The 24,743-nt window shown below is 40.9% G+C and overlaps 1 protein-coding gene across 4 annotated transcripts; it reads right to left on the bottom strand.

The window, feature by feature from the left end:
• Window positions 1–1,032: 1,032 nt before the first annotated feature.
• LOC149285508 (trafficking protein particle complex subunit 13) lies at window positions 1,033–21,043 on the bottom strand. Of its 4 annotated transcripts, none has more exons than XM_089495239.1 (13): window positions 20,998–21,043; window positions 16,177–16,245; window positions 15,562–15,661; window positions 14,581–14,665; window positions 10,202–10,329; window positions 9,873–9,945; window positions 8,131–8,175; window positions 6,742–6,759; window positions 2,831–2,964; window positions 2,499–2,697; window positions 2,102–2,202; window positions 1,682–1,829; window positions 1,033–1,140 (listed from the first exon to the last, which is right to left on the bottom strand). In XM_089495239.1, the coding sequence occupies exons 1-13, from the start codon at window positions 21,041–21,043 to the stop codon at window positions 1,033–1,035; spliced, it is 1,254 nt and encodes a 417-aa protein (XP_089351365.1). The 4 variants fall into 4 exon arrangements, with proteins under 4 accessions (XP_089351365.1, XP_089351364.1, XP_089351367.1 ...); XM_089495238.1 differs by having other exon boundaries at window positions 1,682–1,832; XM_089495241.1 differs by lacking the exon at window positions 6,742–6,759.
• Window positions 21,044–24,743: the final 3,700 nt, after the last annotated feature.

Genomic DNA, 24,743 nt, shown 5'->3' on the forward strand with positions numbered 1-24,743 from the left:
ATCACCACTTAAGAAAAACGATTGGGTAGCAGTCAGTGACGTATAAAATGTAAGAGTAGAATGTTAACAGCCAAATAAAATTTCCTTTATTTGAAAGAAGTCTAAAACAATGACCCATTAAAATATTGCACAAAATATGATAAACTACCCTTTATTTAAATGCTATTTTACTTTAAGATATTCACAAATTGCGTTGGGGTTTGGAAGGAGCAGTCCATTGTGTGGCTATGGGGAGTTGGGAAAGCGAGTACCGGTAGTTAATCTGGTGCTTTAGAAATAAATTCTATGCATCAGAACCCCAGTTCTTTATGGTGTTTATTCATCCTTAGCTCTTCATCAATGAGGATTGGTTACTACAACGTTATACTAAAACCTGCTTTATTCGCAGACACATATAAAGCTTTGATCTCTTTTAGCAGATCAGTTTACCTTTAGCCCTTAAGTCCCCCGTGTAGAGACATTCATGATAGGCCATTCAAGATTGAGGGAAGGGATCACTGTTGTATATAGATTTGTGATTTTAATATATCATGGCTTAGTCATTTGATGTAGGAAGCCATAATAGATCTATGGATTCCCAAGTGAGGTAACCTACCTTAGTTCTACTCCAGAGACAATTTGCAGTTTGTTAAATGGTCTGGGATGCTGACCGCTGATCTTCTCAGCATATACTTGTTTTGGAACTTCCTCATCTCTTAACAGAGTGTAAAACAGACTGCCTTATTTCAGTGAGGAAGATTTTGTACATCAGCAATAAGTAGGTGGATTGATAGCAGGCAATGTCAAGCATGTAAATAAATAAATTTATATTTACACTTTATTTTTTTTTTAAATTTTAGATAAAATTCATAACGTATTAAAAACACAAGATAGCGTAATTTAAAAGAATTTACAATGGTTCACAAAAATATTAAACAATAAAACATGCTTAAATTATCTGCAAACATACACAAATCCCCTCTGTTTTATTTGCCGACGGAGGAAATATTTCAGAAGTTGGTCCATACACTTCAGCGGTTTTACAAACTCTTATCAACTTTCTACTTGAGTTTTGGAGGAGACCACACATACTTGTGCAATGTCATCATATTCATATGTTCTCTTCAGAAATATATCTGTTAGTCTTAATCCAGAGACACTCTGTAGACATACAGAAAATGAAGAAACAATTAGAGAGCATGATTGATTGGAAATCATATGCTAGCAGTACTCAGGAATAAGATAATGTTCTCCGGTGTAGGGGTAAGCCATGCTATGGCCTTCACCACCAAGGACATGTAACCAAGTGAACATATTTTACGTAAAACAGTGGTCAGGTTTTGTGTAGTTTTAGGTTGATGATATTGTATAGTTGTGGGGTCTGTCAGGGTGCATTAGCTATCAAGGTTTGATTGTTATGTGGCGATGGGGAGATTTTTTTGGCTTATTAGGGTTTGATATTGGGCAGGGTCTATGGGCTATGTGGCAGTTATTCTCCAAAATACTATAGTAGCAAATGAATGGAATCACCAGTCACATGAAACTTTCATCTGCGTCATACTATGTAAGTATTAGTAAAGTATGGGTGTTGCTAGGATTATATGTCTGTGGACAGTGTTAGAAAACAGACATGTTCAGACCACAGTGAATAATTAGGGATATTACTTTATAATGGTAATAAAGTAATGATAAATAAACCTACCTGCAGCCCCTGGATTGAAGAAAGAAGTATGAGCGTAAGATGGAGGGAGGAACTCGGGTGTAGTTTTCCAAGCTGTCTTCCAGAAACTCCACACCAGTGAATTGAATTCGTATTGCACATCTCTAAAACCAGATCCATGGTTCTTTCACTGCTAGGCGAAACAATACAGAATACATCACTGTCCGGGACAAAGATGGTGCAAGTGTAATGAGAATGAAGGAGAAGTATTAATGACATCACGGGCACCACGGCTGGGAAACATACAGAACTGCATGGTATGATGTGAGCCGTTAAACAGGTTAGGGCAACATCAAGTACTTTACCTGTTCTAATAGTGGGCAGAAATGTGGGACATTGCAAGTAATACATTTAGCTACTGGATGGATGAGTTTGATGGTGTGAATGTTTGATGGCGTTTACCTGCAGTTTGTGATTTTACACGTGATATCAAAGGGTTCCTCCAGACTGACAGTATCAGGAATGGTCTCTATATTAAGCCTCACATCCCCATAGCCTGGAGCCTGAAAGAGGCATACAACAATAAATGACACCCGCGTGCAAACAGACATTTTATATTTACATACATGCAAACTGAAATGGATGACATTTGGAGCGAGACCTGGGTCGTTGCCCATAAGGAACACAGAGATTGCAGAATATTGCTGTGTATGTAACATGCTAAAAGACCTTTTAGCCACATGTGGCCACTTCAAAATCCAGATTATATATCATACACGGATCACAGAATAGAATGCTCTTATTGGCAGACAGCATGAATTTGACCCTTATTGTAAAGGGTCAATAATTCTCGTTATACCATTCTCTGCAGTTGACTGGTCTGGAGTCTTCCTCTTTCACCCAGATTGGTCTTCCACACAATGTCCAGTTTTCCAATTGATGTGACACCTTTAATGATGCCGGCTTTCTCCGCTAACTCCGGTTTTGGTTTCAGGCAGTATAAATACTGTCTGGTGTCCAGAGGCTGCAAGTAAGTCTTTGTTCCAAAGGTAGATGACCTACATAAAACAAAATCAGAATTATGCGTCAATAGACTGACACGTAAATAGAAATGGAATAATCCAATTTTGTAACTTTCACGTTTATATCCATGGGAGGAATATTAAAGACTACATCTTGAAAGGCGCTTACCCTTCACCGCCTCTGCACACACTGTTTAGTTCAGTCACGGTGTGCATCATCGAAGGCTCCAGGGAAACCTTCTCCATAAACATAGGGGATGTGGTAATGTTCTGAATCTGAGCTTCCAGAAAGATTTCATCTGTCTGTAGGAGCAACACAGCAAGTTAGTGGTGTAAGATGACCTATGGATAGGAACGAGGGTTTAATGTATAATACCGAGTGTGATTAGTTTCATGCCTGGAAATCAAAAGTCACCAGAATTAATGGGTCATCCAATTGGCATCCCCAACTTAACGATCAGGAGCAAAGTTAGTCAAATGGTTTATTTGAGTAAGCAATGGATGTGGGATAGGTATATCTCTGCTGTTATCAAGCATGTATAAGTGTGCAGCATTTTAAGATAATGTCTGCACAAAACATTACGCAGTATGATTTGATTATGCTATGCCTATATAAGCCTAGAAATAGCATAGAAGCTAAAGAGTCCTTCGCCAGTTGGTTACGTTACTTGAATGGCCACCCAATAGCTATTGTCCACATTGCAAGATATAACCCATTTCCTATGGAGCCAACAAAATCATGGTCTGAGAAGAGCCAGACACCAGATCCTGGTGGAGCCCATGGGCCCAGTTGCATGCCCCTTGGCAGACACCCCCAGATGCCAGAGAGGTTATGCTAATCAGTTCTAGCGCATGTTCCTCACAAGATGTCTAAACTGAGAATCTGGATCAAGCTCCAGTGTGATAATTTCCTGTCCTTGATTAGGGATTTTAGTAGAATATTTTTCAGATAAAGAACTGCAGACATAATGTGCTACGTATGTGTAGCCACCAACCAATGTTTGTCTTCCCCTTTCTCCCACCTTGATGCTTGGGTAGGTTCAATATACATTTCAGGCAAATGTAAGCCTCTCCTGGCACAGGTTTCTCTTGCCCTGATCCAGGTATGTAACAGTCAAGTGCTGGCATCATAAATAGGTACCCTGACCAAAACAGCCCCATAAATAACGGGAATCAAGAGATCTCCCCGCTCATCTTCTATAACATCCGCTACACGTTTACGTTTTGTTCAGGCGGTAGACTTCCTTGAAAATCCTCTACCATAAACAGAGGGCTTGGACATATGAATTTAAACATTTTTTATTCCTAAACAGCACTTCACTGGGTAACATTATTAATACAGAGATAGAAGAGAAAATTGTATTTTTCTCTGGCATTAAATACAAATGGGTTTTAATTTTTGGTTCTAATAAAACCTGTACGTTGCCGGTGTAGGCAGTCATGGGTTTTGAGCTATGCTAACGAAGTCCTGTTTATATAATGAAGTCTGTTCCTCCTCAGGAGTTTCACCGGTCTGAGGTCAGGCCGACTAAATAAGTCTCTCCATAAGAAAATCAGAAATTATATCTGGGATCATAATGGGGGGTTATAACACTACTAGTTACTGTAAGAAATGGTAATTGAATAATTTCTACATTATAAACCATTATTAAAGGTGTATGTATGTATGTTTATCCATCTGGCTTTACAATTTATAACATCCAACACACAACAATCTAAGTAGATACGGGCTTTCTTAGTTTAGTACACGCAGAAACTCGCTTTTCTTCCTAGATTTTCCTGGGACAGACAGCGTTTTAAACAGACATTCTGGGGAAAGATCATAGAGGGAGCCTAAATTCTGGAGAAGAGCGATTCCGTGAGGATTTATCCTGAGGCGGTGTCTATTGTTCCGGACAGAAGGCCCAGAGAAACTCCATCCCCACAGATAATGCTTGACTATTTCTGGTTGATGTCATAGTTTGTGTTATGTATTTATGATGTAGTTTTATGTATGTGTTAAAATCTATACAGTTCAGACTGTAGTAGTGGGTTAATTATTTCTATACTTATACGCAAGCTTGTGTTTTTATTTCTCACACATTCCCTTAAGAACAAACCTTTTAAGAAGGTCATAATGATAAGAGTTATATTTAGCCTCATATAGAGCATGGCTATTGCAGGTTATGGTATGGGCAATGTGTATAATAATTCAATACACCAGGGGTCGACAAATTGGTTTGGATATAGGAGCTAGCTTTTTATTTTCCTGGCGCTTATGGGTTTGTCGAGCCTTGCCATACACTAGCATACATTTACATACTCTAACACTATACAGTAACAGACACACAGTAACAGCTTATGATTACAAAAACACTTCAGTAACACACACACACACACACTAACATTCTATGTACACACGCTAACACCAAACAGTAATACGCACACTCTAATTCGATCCTGACATACACATAATTCTGCTAATGCATGTCTATCTTCTGCCATCATGAATCTGGCACCCTATACTTTCCTGCAGGGACATGGTGAGGCGAGTGCATCACGCGACCCCGCTGGGAGTCTCATGGCACCCGCTACACCATGCCCCTGCGGGAAAGCATAGGATGCCAGATTCATAATGGCCGGCCTGAAAAACCCTGGGCGCCATGAAGGGCTTTCTAGTCGCCATGGCGACTGGGTTCTTTGAGCCCTGCAACACACAATGTATCACTAACTGAACACAGTAACAGACAATGCTGTTGTAACATCTAAACTTGACATTATATACAAGCCGTGCAACTTTTAACCCCTTACGGACAATGGGCGGTCCCAAAACCCATGGAAAACAATGCATTTTGAGCCCGTACATGTACGGGCTGTCATTAAGGGGTTAAAGACGCCAATGACTTTTGCTGCATACAGATCAGTACACATGCTCATTTACTGCGTCATTCTTCTTCCTCCTCCAATGCCTGCTTACACGGACAGTAACCTGCACACGCATGTGCCGTAGCACGCGCATCTGCGCACTGAACTCTCAAGCTTCAAAGCTAAATACTTCCTTGCTGAAGCTAGGTCTAACTTGTCTTAAGGCTTTTTATCCAGAGATATATTTGGACCTTGGTGGCAGTTTGACGTGGGCAGTCTCTACCAAAGCAGCATCGGTCCAATGTGGTTCTTATATTCCTATACCAGAAATCCATTGCTTAAACTCGCAGTTTCATCAAATTCTGCAGACAGGTCAATATCAATGAAGCGACTCTCAGCAGAAAGCCAAAGATTTAGTGGAACTTGAGAAGGTTAATAATAAGCAGCAAAATGGAAAAGTATGTTCATCAATAAAAATATTAAAAACGGGGCTCATTACTGACCTGTGCAGCTTTTTATTCTGACATCAAAAGCCTGAGATAAGAATAAGAGTCCTTACAGTGTCCTTCTAGCTAAAAGTGGGGACTTCTGCCAAAGTGGGCTTTGCTTACATGTTTGTTACAGTATAATTCTGGTTTGTGCTGCCTGCCACTTCTATGATGGACCACCGGCGTGACATGACCTTCTGTTGCTTCGTCATAGAAGCCCCGGACATCCTTCAGCTGCCCCCACTAGACAGCAGGGAATCTGAGGGCAAGTCTGGGGATGCATTGGTAAGTCTCGAGGGGGGGGGCAGAGTGGCATATCGAGAAGTAAGGTGGATTATGAATTAAGGGGGGACGTTAAAATGGCGATTGGTTTCCCAAAGTTCTGTTTGTATATAACCTATGCTGTCAAAAACAGGACCAACGGCATAATAGATACCAAACATGTTAAAGAACATTCCTGTTCATTAAATAAAATACTGTTTTACTATTCCACTAAATGTGTACTTTTTCTTTAAAAATACATCTTTCTTTAAAATAGCACCAAACTATAAGGGTGCAGCCTATAATTGGGCCAATAAGGTTATTCAAAATATAGGGTATAATTGTCCAAAAATATTCGCTTGCGATCATACTTTTCCATTAAGCTTTAGCATTGTAATGAGATTAATTTATTAACGGGCACAAAGGCAATTAAAAAACCAACAAAAAAGCAAAGTTTTAAAGTTAAATAAAAAGATAAAAAAATTACCACGGAACTGAGGTCACTCTAATGGGAAAAAATAAAGAAAAATTAGATAAATGAGGGTTAAAAGCTAAAAAAAAAAAAAACCCCAAAGCAACCCAAAACTAGAAACAAAATACACAAACTGCATTACTACCTAATTTAAGCATTAGTAAAAGCCACAAAAAACAAAACATGTCAAGTTCACATGTAATAAAACAAAACAGTACTAATTTGTTAGACAATTAAATGGTCTGATGAAGTCACCACAACTTCTCCCGCAGCTCAGTCACCAGACCATCAGTTAATACTCTCCTGTGATGTTAAACAGACCCACGATGAAGAATAATCTGTTAGCAGAGCCATGCATTTCTTCTGTACATAGGCATAAAACGGTATTACTGTACTGGCCGTAGAGAAGACCATTCAAAAAGATCTGTGACACCTTCAACATGGTCATAAAAGCTTTCGATGCCTCAGATGTTCCTTCTTCAGATGTAAAAAATGATTGCAAAATGCGACTACATCTTACTTTACAAGTACTTAATAAGCGTGTGTGTGTGTGAGGGTGATTGGAGTCTAGCAGTGGCTGGAGGAGAGTAGGTAATCCATACATGACATTTGCTATGCAATGGATTACTGTATGGGAAACAAAGTATCTTCCTGCACAATTACAATAGTCCCCCATGCTTTCGGCTAGGAGCATCCGCTTGTTTTAATGGAGAGGTGAAACTTGATTTGTGTATGAAGGTTTTAGCAATTCAGATTCACTCCTACGAAGTGCTCGGCAGACAGTTATGTTCACACACTGTGGAATTTCACAAGAAGCTCTCTCCTGCGCCAACGCAAGTGTAAACATTTAGGTGTGCGATACACTACACAAAACGCTGACATTAGTAACATTTATCCACGTACATTCAGGTTTAGCTACGTCAGAGAAGCACTAGATAATTTCAGGGTTATACAACCACACACTATTTACTTACAGCTATCGCAAAATGTGATTTTTAATAAAAGCTAAAGTTATTTTGAAGCTTTTCTATCTCATTTAATCTAGACAGGTAATAAACCTAGCATGGGAAATGCAAGCAGGATGCCAGCTCCCATAGAGATAGTTAGCAACAGAAGTGGTTCGAGGTGATCACATCATATATATTTATTGAGGAGAGTCCAATATGATCTAACATTATTAATAAATTCTCATTGACAACTGTTGATAAAAAGGGTGGTGGAGAAGTAGAAGAGTCTTCTATGATATGTTGTAAGTACAATGAGAGCATTGCAGCATTCATGGCATAAACTTAAGGTTACAACAAGAAGACAACAATCCTACATACACTACACTGACTAGATGGGCTTAAAGGTCTGCTTGAGCTCATCAACGTCAGCGAAAAGCTGAAAGAACTGTACACTCACCTCTGCGTTATAGAACTTGGTCTTCACGTCCAGAGGCTTCAGAACCTGTGTGAACACAGAAGGCACATTAAACAGGGGTGTCAGCTCCTCCATGGAATAGTTCTTTGACCTTCTCTCCTGTGCTCTGCCACTAGCTAGCTTGGAAAGAAACAAAAGTCTCTCTGCCTTCAAAAAGCCACAACCCACTGAGCTTGTTGTCTCAGGACATACATTCCAGAAAAGCAATTGAAATTCTTCACAAAAGTGTCAAGTTGGACGATTTCACCAGGAGCCATTAGTATGCCGCCTAATGGGGAATATACGGTAAAATGGATCTAATATGTACTTTAGTAGACCCGTGCACCCAGGATTTCAATTACCGAATCTCCAAAAACAAGGAGGGACCCCCAACTAAAAAAAAAAAATGAAAATGAAGCAAAGATCTCAGAATTCATTTCTTTAGTCCGCAGCTACACCCTTTTACAGAATCTCATGAGGCCAGAATAATGAAGACAGATTAGCTGAGAAAGAAGCCTTTCAGGTCCTCTCTTTCTCCATTTTTTATCCAAAATGAAAGGGCAGGAAATTAAACTCATTGTCCGAAAACGAACCAAAAGGGAAATTAAAAATGTCTGTGAATTATCACAAATCTATCCTTTAGTTATTGCGTACAAAGTCTTATTAAATTGTAAACCAGACATTTTAAAACAACGGACCTTAAACTTGTTTACCACTAGTTTCAAATCACTTCAAGCAAGCAACTTAATATGAATATCGCTTTCTTGGCAAAGTTTTGTATTTTTGCTACAGTTACATTTAGGTTACTACCTCACAGCATACTCTTTACATATATACATTATGTATGCAACAAAGCAAGCAGATTGCTGGGCAGGGAGAGAGAGATGGTTCTGTCTTTACAGATTGTAGTACTCTAGATGAGACCCCATCTCCAGACATATATTGATATTTTGGAGAGAGTTCAGAAGATTTATAGGGTTATACACATATGTAGGTTGCATATGCCAGTGCACAATAAAATGAAGTTTAGGCACACATAGGAATGGGTTAAGTTTCAGAATTGTGCTAAACAAACCCTTTTTTGCACCCTTGCAGCACACACTTTTGTGGCCTTCAACTCCCATCATAAACACTAGTATTCAGACAGAGCTTGATAAGGTCCAAACAGCTTCCGATTATATACACACACACATATATATATATATATATATATATATATATATATATATATTTTTGGACTATATATATATATATATATATATATATATATATATACACGTGCCTCTCCTTGTATTTTTTGTAATCTTGCATTGCTTTTACTAAAGGATGGAGGTGTTTTATAGAGGTGGGGCTGCAGTCCATAATAGTTGGATGTCAGCTAACTGATCTCATACGTAAGCAGGCAACATGGTGGCCCTTTTAATTTTTATCCATTGAATCACTGTCACCGTGTCACCAATGTACAAGCTATACAGATCACCTGTGCAGGTCTGTGTATTGAAACGGGTGGGCTGTATGAAGATCTACTTGGGTGCGACACGCTGGCACATACAGCTGGCCCGATTTAATGTAGTCAACCAGAGTTTGCTGAACATGAAAACAGCTACAGGGTTCACCTATCCGTATCCGAAACCAGGTGAACCCTGTAGCTGTAGTCATGCTAAACATTTGACATTCAATGTTATTCTAGCACATACATAAATATGTTATGGTAATAAGTTAGGTAGGACTGATTTAAATATTACCTGGAACTTGAAGAATTTCCTGAAGTACATCTTCTCCCCAGTCTGGGTGGTATAACTCACAGCACACACTAATCTGAAATAGAGACCAGTGATAAGCATATGCTTTAGCAAATCAAATGCCACGTGGGATGGCCGATTTGGAAAATCATAATACAGAACAATAAGCATCGCCTTAATCACATGTACACTGAAGTACACAACATCCAAAGCACTAAACATTTTGGATGGTGAAAAGTGGTAAATTGCCTTAATTTGATAATAATGTAGAGAAATCTTATGAAAAATGCCTTTGTACGAAAAAGGTACATTAAAAAAATCCAGTTACTCACATGTGCGTTCCTATTTCTTTGACTTCATGATGAATCACATCATCGATACAACTGTCCGGTTTGAGCTCAGCTACCACAGAGGTGGATGCGGACAGGTTTAAACGTTGGGAGCTTGTCTGAAGATCTGCCTTCAAATAAGAATACAAAGTGTCGAGATTACCGATCCTCTCCAGCAGATAGAATCATTCCCGTTATCCTATTGGGTCCTATTCTTTTTAATATATTTCTTAATGACCTTGTAGAGGGATTGTATAGTAAAGTATCAATCTTTGCAGACGATACTAAGCTCTGTAACGTGGTTAACACAATAGAGGACAGTGCACGATTACAAATGGATCTGCATAGGTTGGAGGCTTGGGCTGGGATGTGGCAGATGAGGTTCAACACAGATAAATGTAAGGTTATGCACATGGGGGAAGAAAAATCCAGGCTGGGAATATGTATTAAATGGGAAAACACTGGGGACGACATGGAAAAGGACTTAGGAGTTTTAGTTAACAGTAAATTTACCAAAGAATTTGCCGTGCCGCCTCCCGACGGCGGCCACGGAATCTCTTAATGCCCCGGTTTCAGAGGAGGAGGTAGTGGGAGCCTTAAAGTTGACTCCTAATGGCAAATCCCCGGGCCCTGATGGTTTCACCGTATGCTATTATAAACGCGAATCTGTTTAACTCCTTGGCATCCAACGCTGCTTTGGACCCACAAACTAATTTGGCGTACATCTCTGTTATCCCCAAGCCGGGTAAAGATCCAGAGCAATGCCCGCGCTACCGTCCTATTTCGTTGATCAACACGGACATCAAATTGTTAACTAAGGTCATGGCCATGCGCCTGCAAACTTATATCCCCTTGTTGATACACAAAGATCAGGTGGGCTTTGTCCCGGGGAGGGAGGCCAGGGACAACACAATTCGGCTGCTTAATTTATTAGCATACGCACAAGGGCGCAAGCTTCCTTTGGCTCTCGTTTCCCTGGACGCCGAAAAGGCGTTCGATAGAGTGGCATGGCCTTTTCTGTTTAGGGTCCTGGAGACTGTTGGTATTTCGGGCCATTTCCTGAACCAGGTGAAAGCATTGTACGCCACCCCTTCTGCCCAAATTAGGGTTAATGGGATACTCTCGCGACAATTCCGGCTTGAAAACGGCACTAGACAGGGGTGCCCGCTGTCCCCCCTCCTATTTATCCTGGCGATGGAGCCACTGGCGCATGCGATTCGCTCTAATAAGGACATAGTTGGGTGTGAGGTGTCTAAAGTTACGCACAAACTGGCCATTTATGCAGATGATCTCTTATGCATAACCCACAATCCTCTCCATTCCCTTAAGTACATTACCTCGGAACTGTCTGCATTTGGTGCGTTGTCCAATTTTAAAATTAATCTGCAGAAGTCGGAGATCCTGGGGGTTAATATATCGGACACTATGAGGGCTGCGATAACTAGGGCCTTCCCGTTTCGTTGGCAAGTTAAGGCGATCAAATACCTAGGTCTGTGGATCCCCGCAGACCTCTCCAAACTTGCTCCCCTTAACTATGGCTCGTTGTTACAATCTGTGACTGGCGACCTGCGCCGTTGGTCAGTCCCTCATATCTCTTGGTTTGGCCGTGTAGGTGTTTTGAAGATGAACATCCTCCCGAGATTCCTGTACCTATTTCAATCCCTGCCGATCTTTTTGCCGCGGTCTTACTTCGCCTCCTGTCGTAGACTTTTTTTGAAATATGTTTGGGGTGCGCGGGCTCCGAGACTCGCCTACCGGCATCTTATTAGACATAAGACCAGGGGCGGACTGGGACTGCCTTGTTTGGAGAGCTACTGGATGGCTTCTCACCTGCGCAGGGTAGTTGAGTGGTCCATAGGGGCACCTAAGCAGTGGATCTCGCTGGAGAGCTTCTTCTTGGGGTGCCATGTTTCGGCGGCGCCTTGGCTGCCGGCCAATTATGGTACGCCTCTGTCGCGATGTCACCCCACAATATCCCCGACCCTCAAAGTCCTTCGTAGATTATCCGCCAAGCAGATACTGACCTCGATCCCGGGTCCATTGTTCCCCCTAACGCATAATCCCTCCCTTTCTCTTCACGTCAGTCAGGAGCTCTTACTTTCGCTAGTGCCCAAACATTCGAAATGTCTTCGGGTTTGTCAGGTCCTACAGGGTGACTCCTTTTGGCCCCTGGGTAATCTAGTCCCTCAGGATGTGCACCCCTTTCGTTTGACTTTCCTTTATCACCAATTAAAACATTATGTGCACACATTGTTGCCGAACCCACAACTCAGTCGGGATCTGACTGATTTTGAACGACTCTGTATAGTGGATTCTGAGCCTCTGCACCTCCTCTCTAAACTATATGCACTTTTATTGAACATCCAGGGGTCTACAAAACCGTTCTTTCTTAGCTTATGGGAGAGAGATCTCCAACCCCCTATCGCTGAGTCTGATTGGGACACAATGATTGGCCTGGTTCATAAAGGTTCGGTCTCAACTAGAATACAGGAATGCTCCTATAAACTACTCTCTCGGTGGTATAAAGTGCCTGCTGAACTACATATTTTCTTACCGCAGGTATCCCCACTGTGTTGGAGGTGCGGGCTGGCGGAGGGCTCTTACATTCATTTATGGTGGGACTGTGCTGATATCCGCAGTTTTTGGCTAACAGTGATCCGGGTGATAAGGGAGATTGCGGACCCTGGCTTCGTGGCATCTCCAGGTGCCCTATTACTGTATCAGGCGCAATCCTCTCTTGGTGTTTACAGGAAGTCGTTGACGATCCATCTCGTCCAGGCGGCGAAAGCAATTATCCCACGGTTCTGGAAAGTGGCGGGCCCCCCTCCTATTGGTGCGTGGGTGTCTCGGGTCAATTGTGTTACGCAATTGGAGGATATGGTGGCCTCCTCCACATGTCAGGAGTACCTGAACACCCTCAAATGGCTCCCATGGAATTCATGGGTTGCCTCACCAGGATTTATTGACGTATGTCCGTAGGGTGGAGGGTCATTGGTATAATTTTGGGGTCTCTCCTTGCCCTCCCTGACGTTCTCTAGGGCTATTTACTTATCTGCACCTGTGCTTTTGCTAACGGCACCGGTCAGCGTGTCTTTCACATTATATTAGCGTGGGCATTCTGGAGTATCTCTTGTTTATGTTCTTGGTTTGTTGTTTTCAGGTGAAGCCTGCCGTGCTGTGCTCTTTGCTCGACGGCATTGTACGGGCATACTCTCCGCCTATGTTATTACACAATCTTTCTTCATTCTGTTGGAGTCTTTCGGACCCTGGTATGCTTATTGTATAAGGTTGTGTCTGATAACCTCCTGTATTACTGTATTGTCAGGGGTGAATAAACGGAGATTTGAACAACAGTAAATTTACCTGTAGCGACCAGTGTCAGGCAGCTGCTGCTAAGGCAAATAAAATCATGGGGTGCATCAAAAGGGGCATAGATGCCCACGACAAGGAAATAATTCTACCACTGTACAAGTCACTAGTCAGACCACACATGGAATACTGTGTACAGTACTGGGCACCAGTGTACAAGAAAGATATAGTGGAGCTGGAGAGGGTTCAAAGACGGGCAACCAGAGTAATAAGGGGAATGGGAGGACTACAGTACCCAGAAAGATTATCAGAATTGGGGTTATTTAGTTTGGAAAAAAGACGGCTTAGGGGGGACTTAATAAATATGTATAAATATATAAGGGGGCAGTACAGAGATCACTCCCAGGACCTATTTATACCCAGGACTGTATCTATAACAAGGGGACATCCTCTACGGCTGGAGGAAAGAAGGTTTCTACACCAGCACAGACGGGGGTTCTTTACAGTAAGAGCGGTGAGATTATGGAACTCTCTGCCAGAGGAAGTGGTAATAGTAAACTCAATAAAAGAGTTCAAAAGGAGCCTGGACGTGTTTCTTGAAAGCAATAATATTACAAGTTATGGATATTAGATTAATAGGGACAGAACGTTGATCCAGGGAGTCAGGAAGGAATTTTCCCCCTGGTATGGGGCAATTGGCATCTGCTTCATAAGGGTTTTTTGCCTTCCTCTGGATCAACACAGTAGGGACACAATATGTATATAGGTTGAACTTGATGGACTTTGGTCTTTTTTCAACCTTATGAACTATGTTACTATGTTAGACATGATCAGTGTCAAATAATAGCTGATGGGCTACTGGTTACTAGAAAAGTGTGTAAAATGAAACACACACACATGACTTCCATTCATCAATGTCACTTTACGGAAAAATGCTTGTACCGGACAGCAAAGTGTTACCAAACAGCAAGTCATCCATTTGGAACATAACGTATATCATGTAAAGAGGTCACTATACTACATTCCGTAGCTAAAATCCGACAATTTCTCCCACAACTTATTTAAGCCCCTACCTTTACTTGAATGTCTTTCACAATTTGATTGCTGTCATTGTGAACACTTATGTAACTTGAGAAGGTCTCACCTAAAAAAATATTACTGTTTTGGGGGGAAAAAAAGGAAAGACAAAATTATTTGTGAAAAATATATCAAAAATATACAGCACGGCTCCGCGATTTCCTCCGATCCCTGTTATGTTGGATATGTGGGGAGCGTTGTGTGTCACCACGGTACAAATGGACACAGCTGAAGAAGTTTAATATATATTATTTTTTATATGTATTTAGTATTTTGTATTGAAGCAGATATCTTATATATTAGTATTTTCTATGTATTTGCTTATAGATGTGTTTATATCCAATAATAGTTTGTATACTAGAAGCTTAGCAATCATGTATATTAGTAAGAACATTATGTATAAGTACTCCCAATAATTTGTGTTTTTTTCTTTATATTGTATTTTTATTTTAATCACATCATGTGGTTGTATACTTATTTAATATATATATACTATAATGCTTTATTATTTTGTAAGCACTATATTTCTTTATAAAATAAAATTATACAGAACCTGCTACCCACGGCACAGACATACACAAGCATGGAGAATGTTGATATTTCGTACATAAATTACTTATAGAAGATGCGTAGTGACGTGGTGACCACAAAGGAGGAAGAGCAAACTAACAAATCCCCTCGATCTATACATGTGCTTCGATAGCAGTTAGTATGGATATACATCTAATATTGCTAAACAGAATGAACTTCGTATTTAAATTTGTGTAATTATATGTTTTCACATGAAAAAGAAGATATAAAATGGGGTTTGTTTCTTGTTTTTTCTTCCCTTTTTAAATACAAACACAATGTACACTTTACAGGCAGGTTTCACATCCAATCACCGTTTGTGTAGAATATATATATATATATATATATATATATATATATATATAATAAATATAAAATATACGAGCTAAAATGTATGGTTTTATTACCCAAAGTTCTGAGGTAGTGTGAGCATTTCTCCCAACATTAACATTTCGGCTCCTTTCACTGTAGAAGGGTCATCTTTCATTAGGTTATTAAATAGATCACCTGGAAGGATATAAACCAAGCTCATCTAAATAAAGTATTCATTAAATAAACAAGTGACATTAAAATACTTTATTTGGCATTGATGTCAGGATTCTACATAATGGTTATATGATCAAAATAGTGCCTCTGAGTACTTTAATATGCATTAAATACAAGCACTAAAGTGACAATAGAGATGCCGTCCTGGTGCTGCAGCTGCCCTCCTCCTCTATAGTCCAGAAGGGGGCAGCTGCAGCAGAAAAGTGCCTCCACTGAAAGCAATAGGAGCATTTTCCGCATATGCACAGGGGAGTTCCCAGAGCATCTTATTAAATTGAATTACTAAATTATGAGTTGCAGGTAATTTAAAACCCAGCCTTTTCCTGCGAGGGAACCGATCGGGCCATGTTTGTGAGATTTACTCAACGTACCTTAATCATATTAATCAGGTATCACGCAGGGTTACTTAGCTCTTTGTTTAGCACAAATATCCTTGTGTGTTTTTTTTGGGGGGGGTAAACTTAGAGAATGGTTACCTGGAAGGTCCCGGTCTTCGCAGGTCACAGGAATATTGGTGAATAAGGTGGGCTTGGTGAGGCGCATCACTGAAGAGAAACAGGAAAACAGCTTTAAAGGAACATATTGTGGTAAATCATATCAGATTCTCCCTCCTCTCATCTCTCTAAATCATTGGGTTGCATGTGTTTCTGGGTATTTTGGCTAGGGTCACCAGTAGGTTCCTTTAATTGGAAGCACAAAACAAAATGCATATGGCGGGACAGCTGGTATTTTAATGCATCCCTTCAGCATACAGTTATTATAAATGCCACCGGTTAAAGGGGCCGCTTGGATAACAATTTTCATACCCTAATAAAATTACACTTGACTATTGGTTCTAACGCCTGAAGAACGTTACGGTTACAGTAATGCTAGCAATAAACCTAAATAAATAATGCACACAGAAGTAAGTTTTTTTAAATTGTTTTTGAAAAATTAGGACTTGTCTGTTTATTCTGCCCTGTAAAGACCACAGCTGTGTGATCCATGCCAAATTAGAAATTGAGCATTTCTACTCTCAACAAAGCCAGAGCCCAACATAAAGGAGGATACACAGCCTTCCACCCAACCCATGTCTTAGAGGACATGCACCATCACTTGGCGGGTATGTAATGGTTTAACATGGATTCCGGACAGCCTAGATACATTTTAAACAATATTGGGCAGTTTTAATAAATTGCTTACATTCTAACACAATGTTGGTTTAATAATTTGACAATTCTTTGCAAATTTGTGGTAACCTTGCCTGGCAAGGAGGTAGTCAGCCTAATATTCTAGTGAGGCAGCCGGCAGCCACATTAGGCTGACTACCTCCTTGTAATGTCCGCTGCATACGAGATGTTTGGAGCTTGTAGCTGTTTTTCTTGCTAAAGTTATATCAAGTTTTCAGTGACTTTGGTGGAATCTCAATCTTCAAGCTGGAAGTATTAATATAAGAATTCAAACTCCCTGTACCACCGTGAATTCAAAAACACGCTCCCAATGCCAGTATTTAAAAGAACATTAGACCTGCAGGTATTGTCACGGCCATTACTTTTAAACTAATCACATAAAAAAACAAAAAAAAACACTGGGTCGTTTAATAAATCCATTTTATTAAGTCTATACAATTGATGTATTCAATAAAAAACAGATTGAAGTTTCCAGAAACTGCATTGTTTACAACAAAACAGCATCGTTAATGTTAAATATCTCCCTTGTAAAAGGAAAATAATGTATAAAAGTCACAGAATAGGAAACAACTTCAATTGATATTACTGACCAATAACATTTTCACAGTGTTCTTACATGTAAATTAGATAATAAAAATACACTTTTCTAAATAAAACAAAAACCTTTCTATGAACTGTATTTTAAGCAGGAGTACACCTTTAAGTATTTAATATGGATACAATGTTACAAGGTTAAAATAACTCCGTGTTTATGAACATATAAGTCCAGTTTCTCCGTAAGATGTAATTCTGCCTTTATTATTGTGCCAATGTGTTCACAATACTGTAAGTCACAGAAGACCCAGATCTCGCCGATGTCTCTCCGCATTGTGGCGTTACAGCTTGGAAGGACACGATGTCTGATAGCTCGGTTTAGTTTTACCCAAACCTCCTCCAAACTCAGAGCTCCACAAACGGACGACAAAATCTTCCACCAGCCTCTGTGGAAAGGATATAACTTTAGTCTATTTAAATTGACTTTTAGGTCCTCCGAAAGTGGCATGACCGCATCGTGTGTGCCATATTTTGGGATACAGACGCTCCATGACCTTTGGAGAACAGTCCTGCCGGTCACAGGTTCCTTTTTATCATGGTCATCAGTGTTGGTGTCACCGTGATTCTTTACACCAACAGCCGGTTTGAATTCTAAAAGGACATGAGTGCAGTCATAGTGAGTTTGGTTCTCAACATGCTCTACAGAAACAGCACAGTCACCTTGGCTTATCTTTGTGATGTTCTCGTTTGGGATAAAAGGAGGACATATTTGAGGTTTTAGTGCAAAACTCTGCAAGTGACAGGGGAACCAGGGAGAAAATCTTCGCAAAGGTCGAATGGGAAAGTCTTCTAATGCACCTGCAGCTATTTTGTTCAGCTCTTCGTCTTCAGAGGAGCGATGGTGCACAACCACTTCCATTCCAAATACAGACTAAACTTCTTGTAAGAATCAATCACAGAGGTGGGATCTTCAGAGCTGTGAAGAATAAATTTCTACGTGAGTAAAGATTGCCTCCGGTGGGCAAGGACTATTCCAGAGCAGCTTAAAAAATACAATCTAGCCATAGTTTGTGCTGAAGCTAATGAGCTTTATGGGTGGTTCTTTTGAACACAAACAATTCTGGATTCCTTCAAACAACTTTTTGTTTTCTTAAAAAATGTTCTTCTTGGGCTTGTCTGGTAAACATCCAAGGTATTCTCTTAAGGTACCTTTTGAAGGGTTTGACAAAGCCAGTCTGCCAACTCAAAGACTTAGTTCGTGGTAAATTTGTTCTCAAGTCTCTATTGTAGCAAGGAGCCAATTCTGAGATGTCAAAAATAAGCCGACGTGGGACAGACGCATGGCACAAAATAACTGGCATCATTTACAGCTCGTTCTTATTCCTAATAGGAAACCATCTATAGGTAAGGGTCTATACAGTAAACAGCGACTGCATGTGAGTTTGCAGCGAAAACACACTGAAGGTGCACAAAAGTCCAACAAAAATCATTCAACATCACGTCGAGGTGATGCACGCTGAAAAGGTATGTGGTTTGCAATCGGTTTAGCCACAATTTGCTTACGAGTTTGAAATATGAGTTATAACAGAGTTTCTAGATGGCATCCATGCATCCAAGGGTACTTTTCACAAACTCCTACTGCACCGGACAGAGGAGAGGGACACAGGATACACTCCGTACCTTATACATTTTAACACACCATGCCATTGAGCAGGAGAGGAGGTATAAGTGGGGTTTATACCCATCAGGTTAATTAACCCCTTAAGGACAATGGACGGTCCGTAAACCCATTGAAAACAATGCATTTTGAGCCCGTACATTAAGGGGTTAATTTTATCTCCTTGCTGCATCGATGGTGAGAAGTGGGGCAATCATTGGCCCTCCTTTGCTTGATAGGGGGTTCCTAGGGACTCCCCATTTAATTTGTTTTTATATGTAGATATATTTAGGGGGCGTAATTCACTCCACCCTTTAAAGGGCCTTATGTCTAAACAACATATTAACACGGATGAAATCTTATATTCTCGTTAGTAGAATTTGATGCCATTGCTTGTACAGTGATATTCTAATTTCACTTGAAATAGGATTTATTACAAAAATTAATCATAAAATGAACCTTATTTTTAACTTTTGAATTTTAAACTTTTTAAATTTTGAGCTTAAAAGTGAACAAGTCTGCATCCTACAATTCCCCTCTGAGCAAAATAAAAAAAATCATTAAATGAGGAGCAAACTAGTGGCCGTTACAAACCCATTTGGGGAGTTCACAATGAAAAGGTGAAAACACAATAGACTGAATAATCTATAATTAAGAAACTCAAACAAATATGCTTGCGTTCATTTGCAAAGGTGTCAACTTTACAATGTCAGGCATCAGACATACTGAGATAGGCTGCCTGTCTGCCCCACAGAGACACAATAAAAAGAATGATTTGGGCCTTTATTGTGGGCTACATCCACGCCTTAAACCTGATCACTCTCACCAACAATAGGAACATGAGTGGCAGGCTACTATTTTTCAACCAACGTGTCACAACATGTTGTGTTTTAACTTTTTTTGTATCTATGTGGATCCCACTGTTCTTTTCCCAACTTTCCAAATCTAAGCCCTGCCCTGAACCTGCACTAGCTACCCCTTTAATGCCATCTTCACCTCCCCCCTCTCTCGAGTACCGCAGCCCCCTCGCCATTGAGGTGCAGCCCACCTCTGCTATAGAGATTGTTGCCGACCGCAATGTCTGCCCAGTTCTCTAAAAAACCAAATCCCCTCTTCCTACACCACTTCCGCAGCCATGCATTTATCTCTATAAGCCCCGCTGCCTCCCTGGTGTAGCTCGTGATATTTCTGAAAACATTACCTTGGAGATCATTTCCCTGAGTTTGCCACCTAGTGCCCTAAACTCTTTTTAAGAACCCCCAACTGCCATTGACTGTGTCATTAGTACCAATATGGACTATAGATGCTGGATCATCACCAGCCCCTACCTAATGATTGAGCCCCCTACCACCACAACCTGGCTAGCCCCCATCTATACCGGAGAGACTACTCACCTGGCCGCTGGGTGAATCGACCTGCCCTAGTAATGCCAGATCTGATCTCCCCAGCATCCCCGCACAGACCATTAGCCCTTATATTATGCATCACTCCTCACTGCGTGGCTCTGCTAAATCTATCATTTCATTTTATAGGAATTTGGTTTACAAACGGTCTCCCGGGGCTCCATCTCTCCATGGAAAGGGGCATATAAGGTAATGTGTGTGATCTGAAATAAGCATGTAAAGGGGTGGATAAGCGCAGAGTGACAGGTTTAGGGGCATTAATGGAAATAAGAAAGGAAACCAACACCAGTGGTGCAGGTTATACACAGAAGGGAATTTAAACATGCATGGCACAGGCAGAAGCCAAGCAGCTCTTATCTGCTGTCAGGTTCTATGTATCTATGGAAAATAAGCTGTGAATATATGGCCTAAAATACAGTATATGCGGAAGTGTGCACCAGGCAACCTTCCAAATAACAGGAAATAATACATTGTCTATAGCCATATATAAGGCACTCTACCCTCGCATGTGTAACCCCCAACTATTTGCATTACCTTTAAGGGCCAGCAGATGCTCCTGCTTGGGCTGGTTGACGTCCATGGTGCTTGAGGTGTCCCCAAACCTTACACCGGGATTTCTTCAACAGGAAGGGAAGCGGACCAAACTTCCTTAGGCACGCGCGCATGCGCACTTCAAGCTAAAGCTCGCGGTTGCGCTCACGGCAAACAGTCACGTGACAGCAGCTGTTCGCTACTAGACTGTCGAGTGTAGATACAATAAAGTCGATTCGATGATACTATGTGTCTACAGTGAATGGATAAAGCTGTTGGAACGCTCCAGCTTTAACCGATACTATGTGACAAGTCATGGAAAGCAAAATGTCTTCTACCAAATTACCCACAAACCCTGCTGGTCCCTGCAGCGGACTCTTACAGGGTGTGAAAGATGGTAGCTCCAGTGGTGTTCAAAGGCGTTAGAAATGCCACCGCAGGATTTGCGTCTGTTCTGCGTACGTGTGCTTAAAAAGAGTCCTATTCATGAAAAATGTGCGCAGTTTTACTGTGCGTTCAGTTGTCAAAGTATGGTAAGAGTTGTAATCCTCAACTCTCACTATCCTATCCACAAATACTTTTTATACAAAGGAGACTTTATTAAACGGCGTAATGTACCTAATAGGTTTTCAACATACCGTATTGATAACATTCTGGCATTTGCCCTTACTAAACATGGCGCCAGCTACGCTAAAGCATAGTGACAGCAGATCTTTGCCTTGGCTTAGCAGCTGGAAGATTTTGGACTGTACCACTTTTTATCTGTGAACATACACACACTTAAAACGTGAAAACCCCTGGGGGAGTTTATTGAAATCAATAAGTAACATGCAGATGGTTATGTTTCAATACACTACAGAGCCTTTTTTTTATTTATCCCCAGACTGTTCGGAAAACAGCAGTTTGTATCCGTACTAATTGTGCTTTGAGACCCCCTCACAGTTTTGGTATGGCCCGCCTGTCAACATGGCTGTCGCATCAGCTGCCGCTGTAAACAGGCACAACGCAGCGGGCAAGATGGAAAGTGTTGGGCGACAAAGCAGGACTGGCCCTGGGGGTGCAGTGAAGGTGAGCCTGGTGACTAGTGGAGGGCCTTAAGGGATATGTTACCTGGAACTAAATGGCCTGACAGGGTCTACCTGCCCTGCTGCCTGTCATAAACCACTTCTGCCCCGGTGTGAGAGGCATGTTGCGATGCCGGATTACATGTGATTACAACGCTGGATAGCGTTGGGAAACAAGAATGCCAGTGTGGGCTGGCGGTGTTGGGAATGCCAGTATGCGCAGGCTGGTGTTGGGAATGCCAGTGTGGGCTGGCGGTGTTGGGAATGCCAGTATGCGCAGGCTGGTGTTGGGAATGCCAGTATGCGCAGGCTGGTGTTGGGAATGCCAGTATGGGTTGGCTAGCGTTGGGAAACAAGATTGCCAGTGTGCGCTGGCCGGCGTCGGGAACGCCAGCTCTTAACACTAATAGCCGCTGCACAGTTCACTTTTGGGAGATTTAATTGAATTGAAATGGGGTTTTTTTTGCAATGATTGGGCTGCTGGTGTCACAGAATTGAATTATGCATTTTTGGTATTTTGTCAGTATTTTTCTCTTAAAATGTCTACAGCATACTAAATATTGAATTATGCCAAATAAGTAACTTTTTATATTTTTCTTCTATGATATTTCGGTTAGTTTTCTTGCACAAGGCAGGAAATAAATGATCTTTTCCTTTAGACAAGAACTTGTTCTTAAAGAATTTTAAAGGGCTTTTAGTTACTGCACAGTGCGGCGACAGGGGCACATCATGAGAGGGAATGCCGGAGACAGAGAGAAGGGGAATAATTCGATAAATGTGTAGGAGGAAAGTGGTGAAAATACTTCAAATATTTCCCTATTGGTTTTATATTAATTGGGATTTATTCACTAAAGGGTGAGTTGTGTTTCAGCTCATTGACTTCTCTATACAGTATGAAGGTCCAACCCCAGCAAGCGTCTGCTGTAGGAAAAGCTTGGCAGGCCCTGTATAATGTATAGTCTAATAAATGAGATTTCTCCGTCTCCTCCCCTATTGAATTATGCATTATACAGAGTCGCCGCAGCTGTGCTTGCTGGAGAACATGTTGGCCCTTCATAATGAATAGTTAAGTGAATAAACCCCTACTAGATAGTTAACGCATAAGGACTGTATCCATGTCCTCTGGTTGCCCCCGTGTTCCGGTAATGTAACACGCGATGCTTTGATGAATATTATTGCACTTCTGAGGCTGATACGAGTGCGTTTGCACGTGGAGAAGTGCCATTCTCATGTGTATAAAGAGTTTTTAATTATTAAATTTATTAATAAATACATGGCCCAAGATGATGCAGTGCTGGTGCGCACAGACCGGTGGAGTTTATTTACTGAAGTGGGGGGTTTGCAGGGGACATTTCAACTCCCCGATAGCACTAAGGTCAACCCCAGTGAGCTTCTTCCACAAGGAGAGCTTGGTTAGCCAAGTGTAAGGCATAGGTTAATAATAATAATAGGTAAATAATAATAATAATAATAATAATAGGTAAGGCATAGGTAAATAACAGAGAGTTATCTAAAAATATAGATAGAATGTTTTCATTGCGTCCACCATGACAACAGAACACGAGGGAACCAGACGGTGAGCGGAAAATCCATAAAGAAAACACACCTAAATGAAAACCTAGAATACAAAAGCCCTATAATTCCGGTCCAGTTGGGCCTTGATCAGGGAAGGACCTGAAGAAAACCTGATTGGGCTTGAAAAATAGGGCTTTTTCTATGTAATTTTAATGTTTTGTAAATACATATTTGAAACTTTTGTGTGTGCATTTTCATTTTGATATTACATTTTAGGGATCAGCTTTGGGACAAAGGGTGCTATCTATACAAAGTCTTGTAAGTTTGAAATGGGGTCTTACCAAAAGTTGCTTATATATATATATATATATATATATATATATATATATATACACGTATAAGATAAAACCCATTTTAAAAAAGTATACCAGAACCACTTTTGTACTAAGAACACCCAAACCCTATTATATATGTTAAATGCATTTAAAAATCTAAGATATTGATGTTAGAAAATGCGACATCTGTTTTATTCTGTCTCCCATAGCTGCCTCTTCTGAAAGCGGTAAGCACTTTCTGCACATGCTCTGCAGCGCTCCCTTTGGAGTCAATGGGCGTAGCGGCAGCCAATTACACCATTCAACCATACGATTTAAATGGGGCAGTTAACACGTAGCATATACATTAATATGTACAGACACATCAGGAGATGCCCATGAGCTTGCCATCTAGCCTTGTGGTACTTTATACAAAGTTCCAGACAGGAATGGTGGGCTCATGAAGCCCCGCTCGAGAGCTTACAATCTAAGGGAATAGTATAGGTAATTGATACAAAAGGAGGGGTGAAAACATTCCTAATACCGTTAAATATCAAAAACCTTCTCAGAACTAGTTCTTGAATCATGTAAAATTTTTATCCATAATTTTTGCCAGGATCATTTTATTTACATGTGACATAAAAGATTGTCGTCGTAGAAACTGAAAATGCATCTTAAAGGGGCACTCGAGCCATCATATGGACATTAATACATATGAAAGGTGCGTGGGCGCTTAGCATGTTTGTAGGGTCCCTTTTGCAAATGCATGGGGGGATTCTGCAGCTAAATATCCTGCTGGGGATGCACTTGGCCGAATGCGTCTCTCGGCACGTCCAGTCGGCTCCAGGGCTGCCTC

Source organism: Sceloporus occidentalis, unplaced genomic scaffold (genome assembly GCF_023333645.1).
Source record: "Sceloporus occidentalis isolate IW3139 unplaced genomic scaffold, rSceOcc1.0.p SCAF_78, whole genome shotgun sequence".
Classification (NCBI taxonomy): domain Eukaryota; kingdom Metazoa; phylum Chordata; class Lepidosauria; order Squamata; family Phrynosomatidae; genus Sceloporus; species Sceloporus occidentalis.

Excerpts from the sequence above, each read along its gene's own strand:
- LOC149285508 (XM_089495238.1), bottom strand. The coding sequence starts at position 21,043 with ATGGACGTCAACCAGCCCAAGCAGGAGCATCTGCTGGCCCTTAAAG. Across the intron at positions 16,246-20,997 it reads GCATCTGCTGGCCCTTAAAG|TGATGCGCCTCACCAAGCCC; the intron begins GTAATGCAAATA and ends GTTTCTCTTCAG. Across the intron at positions 1,141-1,681 it reads CTTCAATCCAGGGGCTGCAG|AGTGTCTCTGGATTAAGACT; the intron begins GTAGGTTTATTT and ends GTATGTCTACAG.